This window comes from Thunnus maccoyii, chromosome 7, assembly GCF_910596095.1.
Source record: "Thunnus maccoyii chromosome 7, fThuMac1.1, whole genome shotgun sequence".
Classification (NCBI taxonomy): Eukaryota; Metazoa; Chordata; class Actinopteri; order Scombriformes; family Scombridae; genus Thunnus; species Thunnus maccoyii.
In genome coordinates this window covers 21,622,801-21,641,797 of record NC_056539.1, presented here as the reverse complement: position 1 = coordinate 21,641,797, position 18,997 = coordinate 21,622,801, and the positions used below count along the sequence as shown (strand labels likewise).

Genomic DNA, 18,997 nt, shown 5'->3' with positions numbered 1-18,997 from the left:
TCTAAAGCACAAAGTGGGGTCTTAAAATTCCGTATTTGATTTCATTAACAGTCAGAAAACCCACAATATTATAAGTATTCTATTTATAATGATGATAATTAAAATCAAGATAATACGGACATTTCAATTGATTGATTAATCAATAGTATCTGATTATCTGAGTGTCAAACTGCATATAGTTGAATTAAATAGAATTTGAATGTTCTGCCAGATTTGTACCAGTTGTATCAGCCCTAAATAAAATACAGGACTTGTATGAGCTTTTAATACTATATCCTTGCAGAGTGTAAAGTATTTAGTTGCATGTGGCTGCAGGTTATTGTAAAATTCTCATTTCTGCTTAATTGACGTAAATGTTAACAATTTGTCTCTTCACTAGGTGATTCCCCCAGAAGGCTGGAAACCCCGTAAGTCCTATGACACCATTGAGGACATGGTGATTCCAGCGCCCATCATGCAGGTGGTGACCGGTCAGTCGGGTCTGTTCACCCAGTACAACATCCAGAAGAAGTCCATGACTGTGAGCGAATACCGCAAGCTTGCCAACAGCAAAAAGTAAGTTTATGTTCGCAGACATTGTCAGTCATGTGTTAACTCATTGTGAAATTGAAAATAATATAACTCTTTTTCCCTGCATAAATGTGATTTGCATTTTTATCACGTATCCACACACTTCAGAGAGTGGTTTAAGCCTACATCTATAACAGTTTCATTTGTGTTTATGATTTGCATGAAACTCCTCCCACAAGAACAAAACAGGAATTGAAACAGAGTTATGTCTACATTTGGAAATCCTATTTTACACAACGGGAACTTATGTTGATATAAATAATTCTTCATTTGAAGATGATGAGATTCCTTCTGATTTATGTCAGTTACAATCACAATATGTGAACTTGTATTTTCATTCTTTTTTATTGATCAGTGTTAAGTCTTAATTTACTGATTTGAAGTTAGAAAACAATGAAACATGAAAAAGGGGGACTGAATACTTTCTGTAAGGACCCTGTGTCTTTTCTGCTCTCTAGTGGTTAGAAAAGTGAAGTTCAATGAGGACAATGATAAAACCATCTATATTTATTTTTGCAGGGTTTTGTTTAGGAATGGGTATGTAAAATACTACCAATAATAAAATAACTGCTCCCTTATTAAAAATTTCTTTTAGTGTTAAAATGTTGGTATGTACTGTAACACAACAGCATAGAGCACCTATTGTAAACATTTATTTATCTCTTATGCACATCTCATGGGTCCTGTTTTCTGTTTGTACACCTAGCTATCAAGCTACATGCTAATTGAAAACTAGACATACAGTTGAACTGCTCATAAAGCTGGATGCTTGCCAACATAAAGGTTTGAATAAAGTCTTCTTGTTCCAGGGCTGTCTCCCTGCTCACTGCTTACAATATAACTGGTTCTGTTGTGTTTTTAGGTACTGCACACCCCGCCACAAAGACTTTGATGACCTAGAGAGGAAGTACTGGAAGAACTTGACATTTGTGTCACCCATTTATGGTGCTGATGTCAGTGGATCTATTTATGATGAGGTGAGGGGTTAACTGTACATTTCCAAGAAGTGTGTGTATTAGAGCTTAGTGGTTAAAGCTGAATTGCCAGTCCTGCTTATTTTGTCAGATATTTTTTTCTGGGCTATTAATCACAATGTTTACTCAGTAATTTCTGGACAGAAAAATGCACAGTACTTTTGGCATTGTATTTCAGCATTTTCAATAACAACAGACATGTACATCCACTAAACTCATGGCTGGATAATTGTTAATTGTAACATTTTACAATAGGAGATTGTGCTCTTACTATAAAAAAAGCTACTTTAAAGATTCTTATTGTGTTTTTTTTGTCTTAATACTAGTATCAAAAATAGGTTTCTGCACCAATACATGTAATATCAATACCCTGATCATTGAATAAGTGATGATGGTGACTGGGTAAATTATCAGAGCGCTGTCAGATATATCTTTTTGACTACAGCACCATCTGGTGGTGTAGAATTTTAAGACCACTTTGAAATCTGCAGTTTCTATATTTAATAATCATAAAATTACATGTTATCCCTGATCAGGATATTCAAGAGTGGAACATTGGCCATCTCAACACGCTGCTGGATATGGTGGAGCAGGAGTGTGGCATCGTCATAGAAGGTGTCAACACTCCCTACCTGTACTTTGGCATGTGGAAGACCACATTTGCCTGGCACACTGAAGACATGGACCTCTACAGCATCAACTACCTGCACTTTGGACAGCCCAAATCTTGGTCAGTCACAGTTTTGTTTTTTTTTGTTTTTTTTTATTTGAACCCTTTAATTGGTTTTAAAACTTGTGCTTGGTGCACAGTTGAAGTGCGTAGCTGTTGTATGTGTGTGTGTGTGTGTTAAGTATATGCTCCTAGTGAAATAACAAGGATGGAAGCTATAGGTGGCAGCAGTAGACTTCTTCTTTCAGATAATGCTGCACAAGTTTCATATATACGAAGCCACTTCTATGCTGTGCATTGTGTATGTGCTCTTATCAGGCTTGTTAGGACTGTTTCTGATCACTGATTGGATTGGATTACTGATTATGATTAACTGATATAATAATGATTAACAAGTGGTTCCTGTTTTTAAACCTTTTGACAGAAATCCCTTGTATAAGAGGCCCTTACCTTATATCCAAGTGATAAAGTTAAGAAGATGAATTCCATCATACTACTAGTTAATCACTTCAAATGTGACTTCATGCCCCTTGTACCATTACAATCAGCAGCTGCATACTTCTTACTTTCTACATTTTTGATGGGTGATCCTACACTGCATGCCTCTTTGAGTAATCACAAAGCCGTGTGAAAGAAACAGGAGACAAGATTGCAGTTGCCCTTGATGTTAATTCATATGTGTGTAAAGACAGTCCAACCAGTTTTGTGAGTTTTGCAATCAGACAACTGGATCAGGAGCTGTGTGGCAAGCCCACCTGATTTCATCTGAAGTCCTACAGTGCTTAACAGCACCATCTGAAGTCCACATGGAGCTTGACAGGAACATAATCTGCCTGTATGGTGGAGATAGGGCAACCATGATGAGTCGGGCAAAGAAAACAGTTTGAGTAAGGGTTATTTATTTGAAATTTTACCAAAATGTAATTTAGAGAATCACAGGCAGGGTAATTTTATAACAAATACCAGCACATTTGTTACAGTGTTGGGCATGTTTTAAATGATCTTCCTTCATAAATGCTACCTTGGTTGGATGTTTTTGTAGAGATACATGTATGAAGAAACAGACATGCTGTTTCTCTCACTAAAACTTGCACACGGGGGACAGCGGCACTAGTCCAAATGGAAACTTCTGTCCCTGTAGTGAATGTTCTTCCTGTGTCATTTTTCCAGCTGTTTCAGCTGCTCTGCAGCATACATCAGGGGTCTCTGTGAACTAGTATAGGACTCCAATGTACTCATTTCAGACCAGGGCTAGAGGGTATCCATCACAACCTAATGCCAACTATATCGTTCATGGTTCTTCAGTCCCTTTTAGGCCTGCTTTTGATTGACCTGTAGACTGTAACTCTGTTTATTTGTGAAGGCTACTTTGAGTGCAACTTGTTATGCTCGTAAAACCGGGGCTTCTTGTTGTGTTTTGACCTTATAGATATTAGGACTAACACTTCATGAATAATGCTAGAATTCAGTTTTGGTCATCTTCTCTTCTTCAACCATTTCCTGCTGTTTTGTTTTTGAGAATTGTTTGGAAATGTTTTCCTCTTTTGTTCTCTTCTCGAATCACTATAATTTGTCTGCAAATAACCCAAGACGTGCAATTTCTGCAGGATATTTCTGAAGAATGTTGAAAAGAAAAACAGTAGATCATGACCTGAATTTAACAGGTGTTGTGGAAAACACAGAAAGTTTGCTGAAACCATTTGTAGCAGGTGTAATGTACAGTAAATATTGATAGTGATTTGAGTTATTTTGCCTGCTTGCTTTCTGTTCAGCGTGCATCATTGTTACATTTCCTTCTGTCTTTCTGCCTCTCGCCCCTATAGATACCTGGTACCTGAGGGGAAAAATACTTTTACTTTTCTGCCCCTTGATTTTCTCTTGTTCGTGTGTGTGTGTGTTTTCCCTTTTTCCCTTGCACGTTGTTTTCCATCCGTGGCACTGCAGGTGGTGAGCAGAGCCAACCCAGCCATGAAGCACTCAGAAATACCGTATTACCTGTGTGTGTGTGTGTGTGTGTCGAAATTTTTCTTCTCCATTTGCTCTCTCACCTGTTTTTCTTTTTGTCACAGTATGTTTTCCCTCCACCTTTCCCCTTCTCCTGTCTGCCTCCTGGAGTGGTGTACTGTGTGTGTATGTGTATGTGTGTGTGTGTGTGTGTTACCAGTCCCCCCTCTCTGTGATGTGATCTCATTAAAATCAGCTATCTGTCTCGTTTCCACACCTCTCACTGAGAGCGGGTATGTATCATTACAACTCACTGTCAGTGTGTGTGTGTGTGTGTGTGTGTGTGTGTGTGTGTGTGTGTGTGTGTGTGTGTGGATGAAAATGACATTCATCAAGCTGTGATTTTCAGTCTGGCATTCAGTGGGCTGAGCCCAGTGTTTGCGGTGCCATGCTTATAAATCACAGTACAGGTTTATGCCTGCAGTATTGTTAGTGTGGATGCCCAAAGTCTGAATCAGACCCCAGTCCTGGCAAATGTTAAACTGATGCAGTTTTATAGAGGTTGGACATCAGTTTTGCTCAAGGACACTTAGACAGAACATAGTTTTTGCAACAGCAAGGTGCTGGAAGCAAGCGTTGAGAGTATAATTAAGAAAAATCAAGGATTCAAGATTCTTCACTCTTTGTCAGTTTATTTTGTGGGGGGTTTCTTGACAAAGAGCTGAGTAAATTAAATGTGAGAAATTGTACCTTTTGTCTTCTTAGCAGGACATCCTGTAGAGCGAATTTAATATTAATCTGCATCAGTTGTCACATGGAAAATGACATGCTATTGATATTTGATGTGAATTTGATATGATTGAGCTTTGAGGCATGTTTATAGGAAATATGACTGTGGTAGTCCACAATGAGCAGCTTTTAAAAGACGCCTCCGTCTGTATGAGTGTACACAGAAAACAATACTGTCAGCAGTTGATTTTTCTACATTCAGAAGTACATATTAGTTTTATTCTGTTATTAATTCTGTTATAAATGTACAGATCTGTACACTTCCCCTGTGGCTTATTAAAGATGATATCTGCCTATGCTGCATATGAAGTGTACCAATTTGTTTTCTTCCTTTTTATACTTCCACTTGTTTTGACCTCACCATCATCCCTGTCATTTTGATAAGACTAATTTACTCCCATTCACTTCCTTTTTCCATACGTGGTTTTTCCTCTCCTTTCCTCACTTTTTTTCCTCATTGTCTCGCTTGTTTTTGTTCTGTCTGTCACACTCTCTCTCTTTCTCTCTTTATTGAAATTGAATCATTTTAACTTTTACACTTGTGTGTGTGATGGGGTAATTACAGGCTGTTAAAACACACACGTTTTCTTCTTCTCTCATAGTGCAGCCGTTTGTGAAATTAACTCGATTCCCCCTGCAACTCTGCTTCCATCAAAGTCGGACCCCACTACGACCACCGCTACTGACACACATGCACACACACATACACACTGACTTACGTTCATTCCCCTGGAGACTTATCCCAATCCTTACCCTAACCTCAACATAACCCTGTACTTACCTTAACTTAAAACCAAGTCTTCACTCTAAAATTAATGGTTTACGTTAAGGGGACTTGCTTTTTGTCCCCGTAAAGGAGGCGAGTCCCACAACATGACTGTGTTGGCAGATTTACGTCTCCACAACATAAGGAATACCTGGTATACACACACAAACACACACACACACACACACATACACACAGCGTTTGGCAGATGTGTAAAGGATCGCAGCTTAAGCAGTCTGTCACTTTCTCCCTGTCTTTATCACTCCATCATTCTCTTTCTCTTTATTTTCATTGCTGAAACCTTCTCAATCACCCCTCTGCCTCAGCACACACCAGCATATCTGCTGTCAGATGAAAGATTAGCCTCGGAGCTTGTGAGAGGAAGGTAGGGAAGGGCTGACGAAAGGGAATTGAAAGGGATATTTTGAAGTGCAGCCCGGCTGCAACTTCCCAGGAAGGGAGGAGTTTTTTATGAATCCATCAGTCCTCTTCCTCTGTAGTCCAATGGTTTTGAACCATCCTTGTTTGACAGTTTTTTTTTTCCCCCCCAGAGAAGAGAAATGGAGAGCTCAAGATCTGCATATTGCGTTAGTGGGGTTGTAACTGCAGTTATAATGTTGGGTGGGGTGGTCTGAGCTTAAGCTTGGTGTTTGCAGTAACTGAAAGTGCCTTTACAGGTCTCATAGTTGTTTATGATAATAACTTATACATTTAAAAGTAGTGTGTGTATAATATATATTTATACACATTCATAATGTGTAGGTACACCTGCACAACATTCACAACAAATTGCACTTCAAGTATTTCTTGTGACCGCCTTGATTTGGGTGTAGCCACCCTAAGAGAGTAAACAGGAGAGACTTGTCTTTGTCACAATAATTAGCCTCTCTCTGAGTAGACGTGGCCTTAAACTAGAGAACACAATATCAGAAGAATGCACATATGCGTAACGTGTCTGTAAAGGTGAAAAACACACTAATAACCACACACACACACACACACACACACACTAACTCTTCTCATGCTGTCACAACACCTGAATTCCACCTGCCAAGAACACTGTCCCGCTGTAAATAAAAAGATAAATATTCTTCCTTTAGAGAGGTGAAAAAGTTCAAGCCTTCATTTGCTACGTGTTGTTTTATTTGTGCGTTTCTCTCCCTCTGCTGCTGGAGGGATAGACGTGTTGCTGCCATGGCAACTGCGGCCTTAGTAGGGGAGGGAACGGGAGGGGACATGCTGATTGGCTGATTTGTTTAGTTTGATGGAGGGATCATGTGAGGGATATTCTCTGAAATAAGTGTACATTTACACAGAAAACTCTGCTATGTGATGCTCCCCAAAGGAAAAAAAAAAAACTCCAACATTTTAGGAAAGGTGCTTATTTGTCTGTCTTACGGAGAGTTACAGGAAAAGATCAATAACAATTTAATCTCTGTGCATTCAATAAAGAGGTAGATTAATGGTGTGTTTAACATAACTAAAGGCTGAGACTGTTACTATTTAAAAACACATTATAAAACACCCACATAGTGGCTGTGGGTTTTGGTTTAATTTGGTTAATTAATTTTCTTTTGTAGGACATAATTGTTCAGTAGAGCAATGATGTACTGATCTATCTACAACTCGACAAGCTCAATAAAATCAATAAACAGCTTTTTTGAGATATTTTTAGCCAATGCAGAAGCAGAAAGCTTCTAAATAGTAGCTGACAGAAAACCAATGAGGCAGGAGAGCTGGCATAGTGTCGTTGCTGGTCTTTGATAGGTTGCTAAGGTACAGGTAGTGTCAAAAAACGAATAAGGCACAGTGATGCATACGGAGGCGAAGCCAGAGTGCTATGTCATGCTGGATGCATAATTGAAACACTAATAGTCAGAAGTTATTTCCTCCCTTGTTGTTTTTCTTATAACGTCTATAACTCTGATCTCATAACCAGGTTCATTACTATTGTGTTACTCGTCATTCTTTATCTTAAGGAGCAAAACATACAAATAAATTGTAGGTAACATGTTTGGAATGATTATAAAAAAAGGATCTTAAACCACTGCACAGATACAGAGGGAAGTTAACGGCATATTTAGTCACTAAAATAAGTCAGTTATAACTCTGAGATGATAACCTGAATTTCAGTGCATGAGTTCATTATTGAATGTCTCTTGTTTGCTCTCAAATGGCGTTGAGGACTTTGGTCAGGAGTCTTTGATGTTGGATCGTTGTGTAAATCCTGCCTAGAGTAATAGAACATTGAAAGATGCTGCACCTCTCTGAAGCTCTAAGCTTCCATCTACAGGTGGCAGTGTGGCACCGTGTCTTGACTGAAATTGACTTTGTCTTATACTTTTCTTTTTGTTTATTATTTTTTTTTATCTCTCCCTCTCTCTCTCAGTATTATGTTCTCGCTCATTCATTTTCTGTCTCTCTGTAAGTATTGTTGCCTCTCACCATCTCTCCATACTTCTTTCTTATTTTCTTGCTATTCTTTCTTCTTCCAAACATCCATGTGGCTGTTTTAGGCTTGAGAAAGAAACAACAAATGTAGGTTTTTTTTACCTCTACCATAGTTCATTGCCTGAAGTCTCCGAAGGGTTAAGCAACCCACAGGAATGAATTGCTGTAATAAAGAGGGTTGTAATAACTTCACAAATGAACGGGTCAGATTTGAGCTCTGCTGGTTGCCTCCCACTCTGTTTTGTAAATAAACTCGCTTTCTAAATGTAGCATCTGACATTTGGTGTGAATGTACATACTTCACAGTGCATGCCTCATGTATTAACAGTACAAAAATACTGTGACGTCTTGGCAATGTCTGCACCTTGCTCCACCTGTAAGGCAACACAGAACCACAGGGCCACAGGGCTGCTGTATTCACACAGCAATAAAATTGAAGCAAAGCGGGAGGAGGAAAAACACTATAAAATATGATCAGACAATGCAGAGATACCTGAGCTTTAGAAAAACAAATCAGTAACAAAGACAAACTAGATCTAAACAATCTAACAGACCAACATGATGGCAAACATGAAGCCTACATCCACCAGACACTGACAAGAATAGTGATCTGAATGCATCATGTGTGCCTGTGTAAGAGAGAAGAGGAGGCAGGGATGGTTAGGTGTATGTCATGGGTAATTTAATTTCTTAAACATGGAACACTGAGGGCTGTAAAATAACCCAGTGCTCCCCGAACAGTCATTTCTGCTGGTCCTGCCCTTCACCGGTCATTTCCATCACGCTCCCTGTTTCCCCTTCTTCTGCCCTTCAAATTACAACTTGTTTAAGGTTTTCTTAAGGTATGTTCAGACTGAACATGCAACAGTGTTTTACCTCCTGGAATTTGCATGGATTTGACCACTAGAGGAATTTTTGTTGTCCATGTTTATTCACCCCAAACATGCTGAAATCCTACTATTAGTGCTAAAATATAGTTAAATGACTTCACACCTGGAACGCCCTGGCTTCTGTTCATTGAACAGTGGTCTGTATGTTGCAGCTTTGTTGGGCAGTTGACTGGAAATCACTTTAAATGCAGCTCACTGTGTCTTAGATTCTACACACGCAATCATATTTTGGAAATTTATGATTTTTTTTCCTGATGAAATTGATCAACCGATTTCTGGATTGCAAGAACTTGTAATAAGTTAACAGTTAAATCCATTAAGTCAGAAAAATGGAAATTTTGTCTTTGCATCGACTAATTATGCATTTGTGCTGCATTTGAAATTGGCTTTAAGTTCACTCTGAACACACCTTCATGGGAAGAGCAGAGTAAACATTGGAAGTGTTTCTTAGTGAGGCATTAGAAAAAAAAAACTGGTTTGGTTTCATGATATTTTGAATGCCAAGAAGGCAGCCATGTCATGCCGCATTCTGATAGGCCTACAGCCTCCATTTTCACGTACTCTATTAGTGAAATCAATTAGATCAAAAGGGTAGATTTGACTGGATGAAACCTCCAGATTCCTGCTAGATTATCACCAATGAAAGACACTGAGATGAAATGTAAAAATCTGAGAGAATTTTGAGAGAATATTTTATACACATGTGAGAAGTTCTAAAGAAATAAGACCAAAAAATGGAGTTTGAGACAAAAATATTGGAGCAAGTGGGAAATACAGAAAATTGAACTGAATAGGTTAGAGGATAAGATGCAGTATACCTTGTAGTTGATGTTGCTGCAGATGACTTTTGTCTTCCTGCTAATGAGACAGACTGTCTTTAGAACAGACCAATCTAAATCACTAAACTGATCACATGTTTCTCCTTTGTCTGCAGGTATGCGGTCCCACCTGAGCATGGCAAGAGACTGGAGAGGCTGGCACAAGGTGAGACCCTCGTGATGCTGTCAAGTAACATCCGTTTGTTTCTGTTAATTTTATTTTATGTCAGTAATGCAGATCAAGTGAAGGAGCAAGTGCTTCAGACTCTTCAACCCACACCATAAAATCATTCACATGTACAGAATAGAGACTAGCACATATCCAAAGCACAGTTACTGCTCTCCTTTGCACAGGAGAATAGAAAGCAAAGTAGCACCTCTCAGCTACACCCAGCCTCATTCCTCTTAAGCACAGCATGCACAACACTGTTAAGAGGCCTTTCCCACTCACAGTAAACAACCTTGTATAGCAGACGCAGTGGTCCTCACGGTAAACAATGTGGCGCACGCTGTGGGGCACACATTGAGAAATCTTTCTCATGTATTTGGTGGGTGAGAAATTTTGAAATCCCACTTACACACCATGTACGAAAACATAGATTTCTTTGTCACCTGGCTGTGCTTAAATGGAGCTTGAGAAGGAAGAGCAGCTTGAAGCATTTAGTGTGTGCAGTCACTCGCACTTAAAAGATCAGGAGGGCTGTAGATGCTGAATTTGTAGGAGAAGCTGGAAGCCAGCAGAAGCAACTGTTCTGCGGAAAGAGTTGGAGGAAACCTACAGTGCAAAGCCCACACAAACGAGTCCAATCACAGTAATGTTAAGTAGATACGTTCTCTTAACACATGCCACAAGACCATTGCAGATTTTGACAAAATAAAACACACTGGAACCAGTTTAAAGACTGGCTCAGACAACACCTCTCATATACTTGACTACACTTTAGCCATTCTGCCTTTAGTCATCTCTCCATTTTTTTCCCCCTCACCACTCATGTCGTCTTCCTTCTCCAATCCCTGTTTTGATCAATGAGGATTACCTTGTGTATTGCATGTCGCTCAAAGTGATGTGGACGATGCGGGGATGATGAGAGAGTGTCGCCCAATCCAAACTGCATTATATAGACGTGCTGTTTGTCCTTGTCGTTGTGAAGAGCCGTACAACAAATCAATAATCTCTAGTGCACTTGCTGTCCTCCTTTCATACTGGAGTGGCTGGCATATGTAAGGCGCAATGTGACATGACACGCAGAGAAATGCAATACTGTTAAGCTTCTTGCATAGTTAATATTAACTATCCAGTTAATATCAGTGGCAAACTTCCAGCAGTGAGCACATGTAAACTTTTATAAGATGTAGCCATTTCTAATTTACAGGGTGATTTATAATAACATGCTGTTGACACGCAGTTACCTTTCATGTTGTTAGTTACACCTACGTTCTAGATCTAAATCCCGATCATCAACGGCGAGAGAGGCCCATTTCTCTTCAACCTAGCCCTCTAATCAGTGGCTGATTTACACTTCAGTTGAAATCCTGTGGAAAACGCTACATATAAATAATCAGTGTAAAAAGGAACCATTACCTTGAATAGAATAGACCATAATTTCACAGTGGATATTAATAACATTGATAATGGCTGCTTTCTACTCAGTAGCTTTAGTTCCACAGCCCTGGTGTTTTTCATGATGACTTACAGGCATACATCAATTGAATGGAGCCTTAATTAGCGTTATTACTTCCACCTGTGCTGATAATGACAACTCCACATGTCTGCTGTGAGAAACTGAAGTTACATTAAGTCTTTGCTGATAAAGAATCACTTTTGTCGTTAAAGGGACATAAATATCAAAGTGCTTCACACTGACTACGAGTAGATTTTAACTTTGAGTGCCCTTTTTATCCTTTTTTGCATTGTTGCAATTAAACAAGTTAATGAGAGTGGTGAATCTTCCCCAGTTGATTGCCCAATTTCAGTAGTCAAATCTCCCAGTTACACTATTTAGGCATTTCATGTTATGATTTTAAGTTTATCAACCAATACTTCTGAATGTGGACCTCCAGTAATCACATAATCAGATAAAGTCTGCATTCGATTCATTAAGGCTGACATATTCTTCATGACACAGACTGCCGTTGCTGCTAGTCATGTATCTATTGTCGTTGTTGTTGCTGTTGTTGTTCTGCTTCTCTACGTCCACCCCCGCCCCCCCTCCTCCCCCTTTCTTTCTCTCTCAGCCCAACCGGTCAAAGCAGATGGCCGCCCACCTAGAGCCAGGTTCTGCTTGAGGTTTCTTCCCGTTAAAGGGGAGTTTCTCCTCACTGCTGTAGCCAAGTGCTTGCTCATGGGGGAATTGTTGGGTCTCTGTAAATTAAAGAGTATGGTCTAGACCTGCTCAATGTGAAAAGTGCCCTGAGATGCCTTTTGTTATGATTTGGCGCTATATAAATAAAATTGAATTGAATTGAACCAAAGTAGCTTGAGCCAGTGAAGCTAACTTAAACTCAACAGCTGAGGTGCATTGCAGTAATAATAAAAAATGCATTGAAATTGATTTGAAGATTAAATTTGTTGGTTTGTGTAACATCCACTTTATTTGATGTTTTTCCTGAAAATGTTAGCTAAAAGGCTTAAGCTAAATAGATTTGATAAGGGATTCAAAAGGATTTGTATTTAAGGGGCAAATTCAATACTGGATTCAGATCAGATAAAATGCTGTTGAGCTTCAATCATTATGTACATACAGTAGACGTTTCTTATCACTTTTCATGCTGGCATTGAGCTTTCAGTCAGTCAGATTGCAGCCTTCCTCTCTCTTCTTATCTAAGCAGCTGGCAGTGGGAGGAAAGCAATGCCAACGTTATTTAACAAGCACCCACTGACCTATCAAAGCCATCGTCAGCACAGGCAGCTAACTGTTTATGAGGTCCTAAACAGACCGTTATGAGTATAGTAGGAATGCCTGATGGGGCTGAGACAACGGCCTTGTTACTTGAAAACTCCTCTCCAAACATTTGGCTCGACAGCAGCCGCCGTTCTTATCGCTCCTCATCTCCACATTATTTCCGTCATGGCTTCAGACTTTTTTTGGGTGGATGGGGCGGGATGGGAGGGTGTGTAGGGTTGGAGGCAGGAACTTAATTTTCAAACTCAAAAGGACAGAATGAAGCCTTCAAGTTAATATTACCCCGCGGAGAGCTCAGAGAGCCAGCTGCATTTTAATGGGGATTAATACCCAGGCTCTGTCGGCACATTATTCACCTTTATCAGCTCCAACAAGCAGGCAGGCGATGAGAGAATAGAGGCCCTCTCTCCCTCTCTTGCTTTGTAGGGTGGAACAGAGGCTGAAACAATGCAGTGAAAATGAAGGATGAAATGGGCGCCGATTATACTGTCAGTCACATTAAAGTTTAACTGGGTGGAGGCTTGGATGGACCCCCCTTTGAGGCACTGGCGGGTATAGACACTAAAGAGTTAGAGAGTGAGTGATGGAGGAGAAATTCTTGCTTTTGATTATGCAGAGGCCGTCTGAGTCTCTCTGGCACCAAGAGCAAAAGTGAACCTTTGTTTTAGAGAGAGAGAGAGAGAGAAAACCCCAAATGTCAGAGGGGTATATTATGATCTCAGAGCAGTCTGTGTTTTTAGGAAAGTGGGGTAATGCTGTAGTACCACAAAATGTAACATTGCCAAGTTTCAGCAGCTATGCAAGCGCGCTTTTGCTTATGAACATAGTAGCTTTGATCCCACGTTTGCACAATACACGACTCGAGTGGTTAAGTAAATGTGTTTATTGGTGACCTTAGGGACAAAGACAATTAAAGCACTTTTAATTTCAGACCTCCTTTTAATTGTGACACAGTAAATGAAAGAACACACAATTGTTTCCCCGCTGCAAAGCAGGTCTTCTTCAGGCAAAGGTTTTCTCTTCACTCACGCTGAACGTGATAATGATTTTTTTTTTTGGAAGTGACAGCACCCGGCTCCGGTTTTGTGCTGAAGTGTTTCTTTGTGCCATAACACGATCCAGCAGATTTCCCCTGAAATCTAACCGGGGGGCACACAATCAGTAAATTTACATGCTGTACGGAAATGTGATTATTCCACACTTTTAGGCAGTAATATCATTTATGTCGGTGTCAACAGAAAGCCTGGTTTCCTTTTCCAGGTTGTGGAATTAAGAATAATCTGGTAAACACAGCAACGTTTATGTTTGGGGAAACCTTTTTGTTGGCAATTCGTACCAATACTCAGCATCCTCTAAATACCTACCTGTCGACTGAGACTTTCCTCCAATAGTGCCAATAAAAGTATCTCAATGCATATCACTAAACAGGTTTATAATTTCTTACATATACACTGAAAATTATTCCAATACATGTTTCAAAATGAATGTAGAGTGGAAATGTGATGACTGATCATACTGAATGTGAATTGAGGTTTTAGAGTAACTAGACTGTTTACACAACATATGTATTGATTTCCTGTCATGAAGTGTTTGCTCACATTAATTTGGCTTTTTGTGCTTTATGCATTTTTAGTTTTGTTGATTTTTTTTTTACACAAGTAATCTGTTTTTTTTGTGTTCATGTACATGTAAAAATGTATTGAATGTAACCTGTAGTATCAAGGCTGACATGGTTTTTCTGGCTGCAATTTCACAATATGACCGTCATTGTGTTATTAATTTTGAATCAAGCTCAGTTTTTGACAGTTTATTACCACATGTATGGCTGCCTGATGTTTTAATGTTAGTGTAGTTTTTCATGGTTTCATCAGATAATTTGAGTAGCTCTGGATTTTCAGTGAATCGCCCTAAACGCCCTTTTCTCAACGTCTCTGCAGGCTTCTTCCCTGGCAGTTCTCAAGGCTGTGACGCCTTCCTTCGCCACAAGATGACGCTGATCTCTCCATCCATCCTGAAGAAATATGGCATCCCCTTTGATAGGGTGAGGAGCAACTGACATTTTATCGATTCCCATTGGGAAAAAATTGGATACAAAATAGTGGAAATGCTATTAAAAGTGTTCATTCACAGTGTTCGTCATATTAATCGTGTTTTCAAGTCAAGTTTTCTATATTATTACTCCAGCCAGATGTCAATCATGATGCTTGCATTAACGTGGAGCCGCTTGCCTACTTTAAAATGGGTCACTCGTCATCCAAAGTTCACTTAGCACTTAACACCTCTGTCGACTGCTAGCCTGAGTGCCCTGCTCAACATCTCAAAGAAGAAAACACATTTTTTTCTCACCCTGGTCACATGACACTTGTGCAGTACTTACTATGTTTTTCAATTGACTAACATGACTAATAACACTAATTTTCATGTTATTCAGTATAGCATCATTTACAGGACACAAGCCATGATCATTTTCATCATTTTAACAAGAACAGCATTAACGACCACCAAACAATACTGAAATGGAAAATAAGGAAGAAGATCAACATTATATTCAATGGTTGAGCTTGTTTACAGAATATATTCTTATGAAAAAAATGTCTTTACATCATAAACCTATCATCTTTTTCATTTAAAGAACTGTAAATGTTCTCCACCTGATTCTGATACTCTCCACACATGCACCTATTAACTATTAACATTGACACACACACTTTTGGTCACATAGTTACAATGATGATGAAGACATTACTAGCTGTAGTAATGATACTGTATGAGTAATGCTCTTGTGTCGTGACTGTCATAGGTAATTAACTGCCATTTTTCACCTTTCTGGTTTTGTTCTATAAGTACTCAGGAGGCAATATAAATCCTCACAGGTTGAAGGAAAAGAAAGTTCTCCACTGTCAGCAGAGGGTTTCCCCTCTACCCCGTTTAACTCTTCACTCCCCCCCTCAGGACGTCATTATCACAGCGAACATGTTACTTGTTACACACCTACAGTACAGCTCTCGATTCATGTTTAAAAATAAAAACGTCTTCTTGCATTCCTGCAAGAGCAAAAAGGGCTGTTTGATATCTGAACCACTGCCTTTTAGTTGAGGAAGTTTATCTCCCGTTCTCAGCCTCTACTCCTGTTTCTTGCCTCATGCCTGTCACCTTGCCTGTCTTGATGTGTCTCTTGATTGCCTGGATCCAGGCTTCAGAGAAGTTGAGATCCACAGCCAGCCACAGATATACGGTTTAAGTTTTGGGGCAACACATGGGAACAAAAAAAAAAAAAGAAAAAAGAATGTGCTTAACTTGTCCTCACATTTAAAAAAAATCTCAGAGTAACACTGAGCTCATGGGAAGACAGTCAACATCGCTGGCAGCAGCAGTCATGAATTACTTTTGCTCATAAGTCAGAAAAGTTTGGAGAAAAGTTTAAGTGTGGAGTTAAAGTCCATGTTTATTCCTTTATATTAATTTCACTTGTACACTGTAAACTCATTAATAATAGTAGAATTATAGTAGAAGAATTAGATGAGAACATTTATTTGTGTAAATGTGTACTGATACATTATTTGTAATTTATACAAATGCACACATTAGGTTTTTTTTACATTCTTCAATCAGTGAATCCTTTTTCTGTTTTTTCTCTTTCCTATAATCAGATAACTCAGAATGAAGGGGAGTTTATGATCACCTTTCCCTATGGCTACCATGCTGGCTTCAACCATGGCTTCAACTGTGCAGAATCCACAAACTTCGCCACCTTGCGCTGGGTTGACTATGGCAAAATGGCTACCCAGGTAAGACGGTACAGACGTCTGTCTGACTTACGAAGCGAACGCACACTGCAGTCAAACCGAGTCTACTGCCAGAACTCCATGCATGCTGTGTGTGGATGCACTTCTGCCTCTATTATTTCAGACAGTGCAGTCTCAATTAACCTTCTCCTCAACCTCTCTAGCTGTGCATTAAGTTACAGCTATTTAATTTCCTTTTTTTAGTAATTTGGAGGTTCAGCATTAGTCACCAAATGTCATCCAGTGCATAGAAAAAACTCTGGTGAACAATTAAACTGGTAAATCAGAAAAATAACGAAACACATCAAGGATATACATAGATTTACATATTGTACGTGTACATTTTTTGGCACGTTTTGTGGAAAATTTCAACACACTGATTTTATATTTAGTCCTGTAGCAATTAGATGAAGTAAATGTAATAGAGCTAAACTTGTGACCACAGGGTTCAAATCTGTGCAGTAAAATCTGGACAGAAGCCTAAAAAATGTTCAATTTCTGGGTTGTAAATTCTTATGTAATGACCTGGAACAGAATGGAGATGCTGGAAGTCTTCACTAAGGATTAATAAATTCTTGGCTTTGTGCATCTAAATTGCATTACTAATTGTAATGTAGGCACACCTGAGGCAATGTGGGCTCGGTGCAGTTATGTAAATACCAGTTTAGACATGGTGTTTCAGGATGATTTAGATTGGGGCATAAACTTGAACATTTAAATATTATGATTATTATTATAATATATTTAAATATATTTTATCTTTATAAAAATCTCTATTTAAAAATAATCAGTGTCCTTGAAACAAGCTGTGAAAGAAAACATATGCAAACCTTCACTTAAAACTGCACCAGTACCATCATCATCATCACCACACACACATTATCCTACTCTTTGGGGGCCATAGTAGACGCTCTCCACTTGAAGAGGTTTGATCCGACGTGTGATTCACCAGCAGTGAGGTAACTTCACAGCGTTCCTGCTGTGGCTGTTTGCTCCTGTGAAGGGATGAAGTAATAGATCATATCGAAATATAACAGCAGCGTCTGGTTCTCTGCTACACACCATCTGTTACCGACACTAACCATACCCTCGCATCCATCCATTGACGCAAACTGCCTCTTTGCCTGTGGGCTGTTGAGCATGAAATTGACAGGGCATGGGTTGGTTGTGGACGGGAGCCCAACTACAATGTCCTCTGGAAGAAACTCCCCCCTTGTCTCTTTTCTATACATTCCACTTAATTTTCCTGTTCAATTCTTCCTCCCTCTCCCTTCTTTGTGTGTGTGTGTGTGTGGGTCCCTTTTCCGTTCTTTCTCTCTACTTGGCTGCCTGTCAGATTTATGAGGTGACAGTTTGCAGAAGTACGTCTCTCCCTCTCTCCCATTTTCAGCCTTCCCGCTTTACCCATGTGGCCACTCGTAATTTAAGAACCAGTAGCCCGGGCTCTAGCAGTCTTCCCTCCACCCAACCCAATGCTCAAGGGAGCGTCTCCACTACACTTGTCCCAGTCCGATAAAGAAGAGTGCTCCACTCTTCTAATTCGAGTTGACAAAATCGACAGTGCAGCACCACACACACAGAGAATCAGAGGAATGTGAAAGAGAACAGCTGGGCCAATGAGACAGGCACACTCTCTCTTTCTCTCTCTTTCTGCCTGTCTACATTTCTTCCTTCCTCTCTCTCTTTGTCTCTCGCACCAACATTTTCATTTCTTTTTGGGGTGTTGGACGAGCATAGTGGCTACAGAGATCGTCTCATAACCAGTGCAGCATTGATTCAGTCCCAACAGCAGTCATACTGATCCCATTCAGGCTCAGTCTGAGTAAGAAGGGAGGCTTAACACTCCTTCGATGCGTGTGGTTATCACAAATGGCACATGACTTGTGAGATTTTTTTTCCCTCCCTGACTTTATCTAAGTTTTCTCATCCACCCTAACGGTTCGGTAAATGGCTTGTTAATTTTTGGTAGTGACCAAAACTTTTTCTCTTGGCTTGTTGTGGCCTTCCTGCATGTGCCGGGTCAGCTTTATAGCTAGATTTAGTGGCTTCTTCTGGCTTTAGTGTTACGTCTAAACAGTGACTACATAAAGATCTAGATAGTGTTTTCTTCCTATAAAAAAGTGTCATATGTTGTCTGGAATTAATTTACTGAACAGATGTCTTTAGTAATCTCTTTAGTAGTGTGTACGACGGTTACTAGGAAACATCTGTAGCGCTGTCCAATAATAAGCAACCACCTATGTAACCAGGAAGTTAATGTAGCATCAGAAGCTGTAAGATAACTTTGAAAAACATCAGTGTTAGGTGCAAAAAGATAAGATAAACTTAACTACCAATTCTTTGTGAGTATTTACAGTTGACAGTGAGAGGGTAATAGCCCATTATGCTAAGCTAACTGTCGTGATTTGGTCATTTAGTTTAATATTAATGGCTTGAA

The 18,997-nt window shown here is 39.5% G+C and overlaps 1 protein-coding gene across 3 annotated transcripts in view; it reads left to right on the top strand.

The window, feature by feature from the left end:
• Positions 1–18,997, top strand: part of kdm4b (lysine (K)-specific demethylase 4B) — a 56,898-nt gene that overhangs the window by 10,114 nt on the left and 27,787 nt on the right. The window contains exons 3-8 of one of the 3 annotated variants that reach the window (XM_042416155.1): positions 380–555; positions 1,433–1,547; positions 2,081–2,274; positions 9,989–10,038; positions 14,713–14,816; positions 16,426–16,563. In XM_042416155.1, coding sequence (XP_042272089.1) covers positions 380–555; positions 1,433–1,547; positions 2,081–2,274; positions 9,989–10,038; positions 14,713–14,816; positions 16,426–16,563 — 777 coding nt within the window. Of the gene's footprint in view, positions 1–379; positions 556–1,432; positions 1,548–2,080; positions 2,275–4,037; positions 4,226–9,988; positions 10,039–14,712; positions 14,817–16,425; positions 16,564–18,997 lie in introns of those variants that run through there. The other 2 variants (XM_042416157.1, XM_042416156.1) reach the window with 2 other exon arrangements.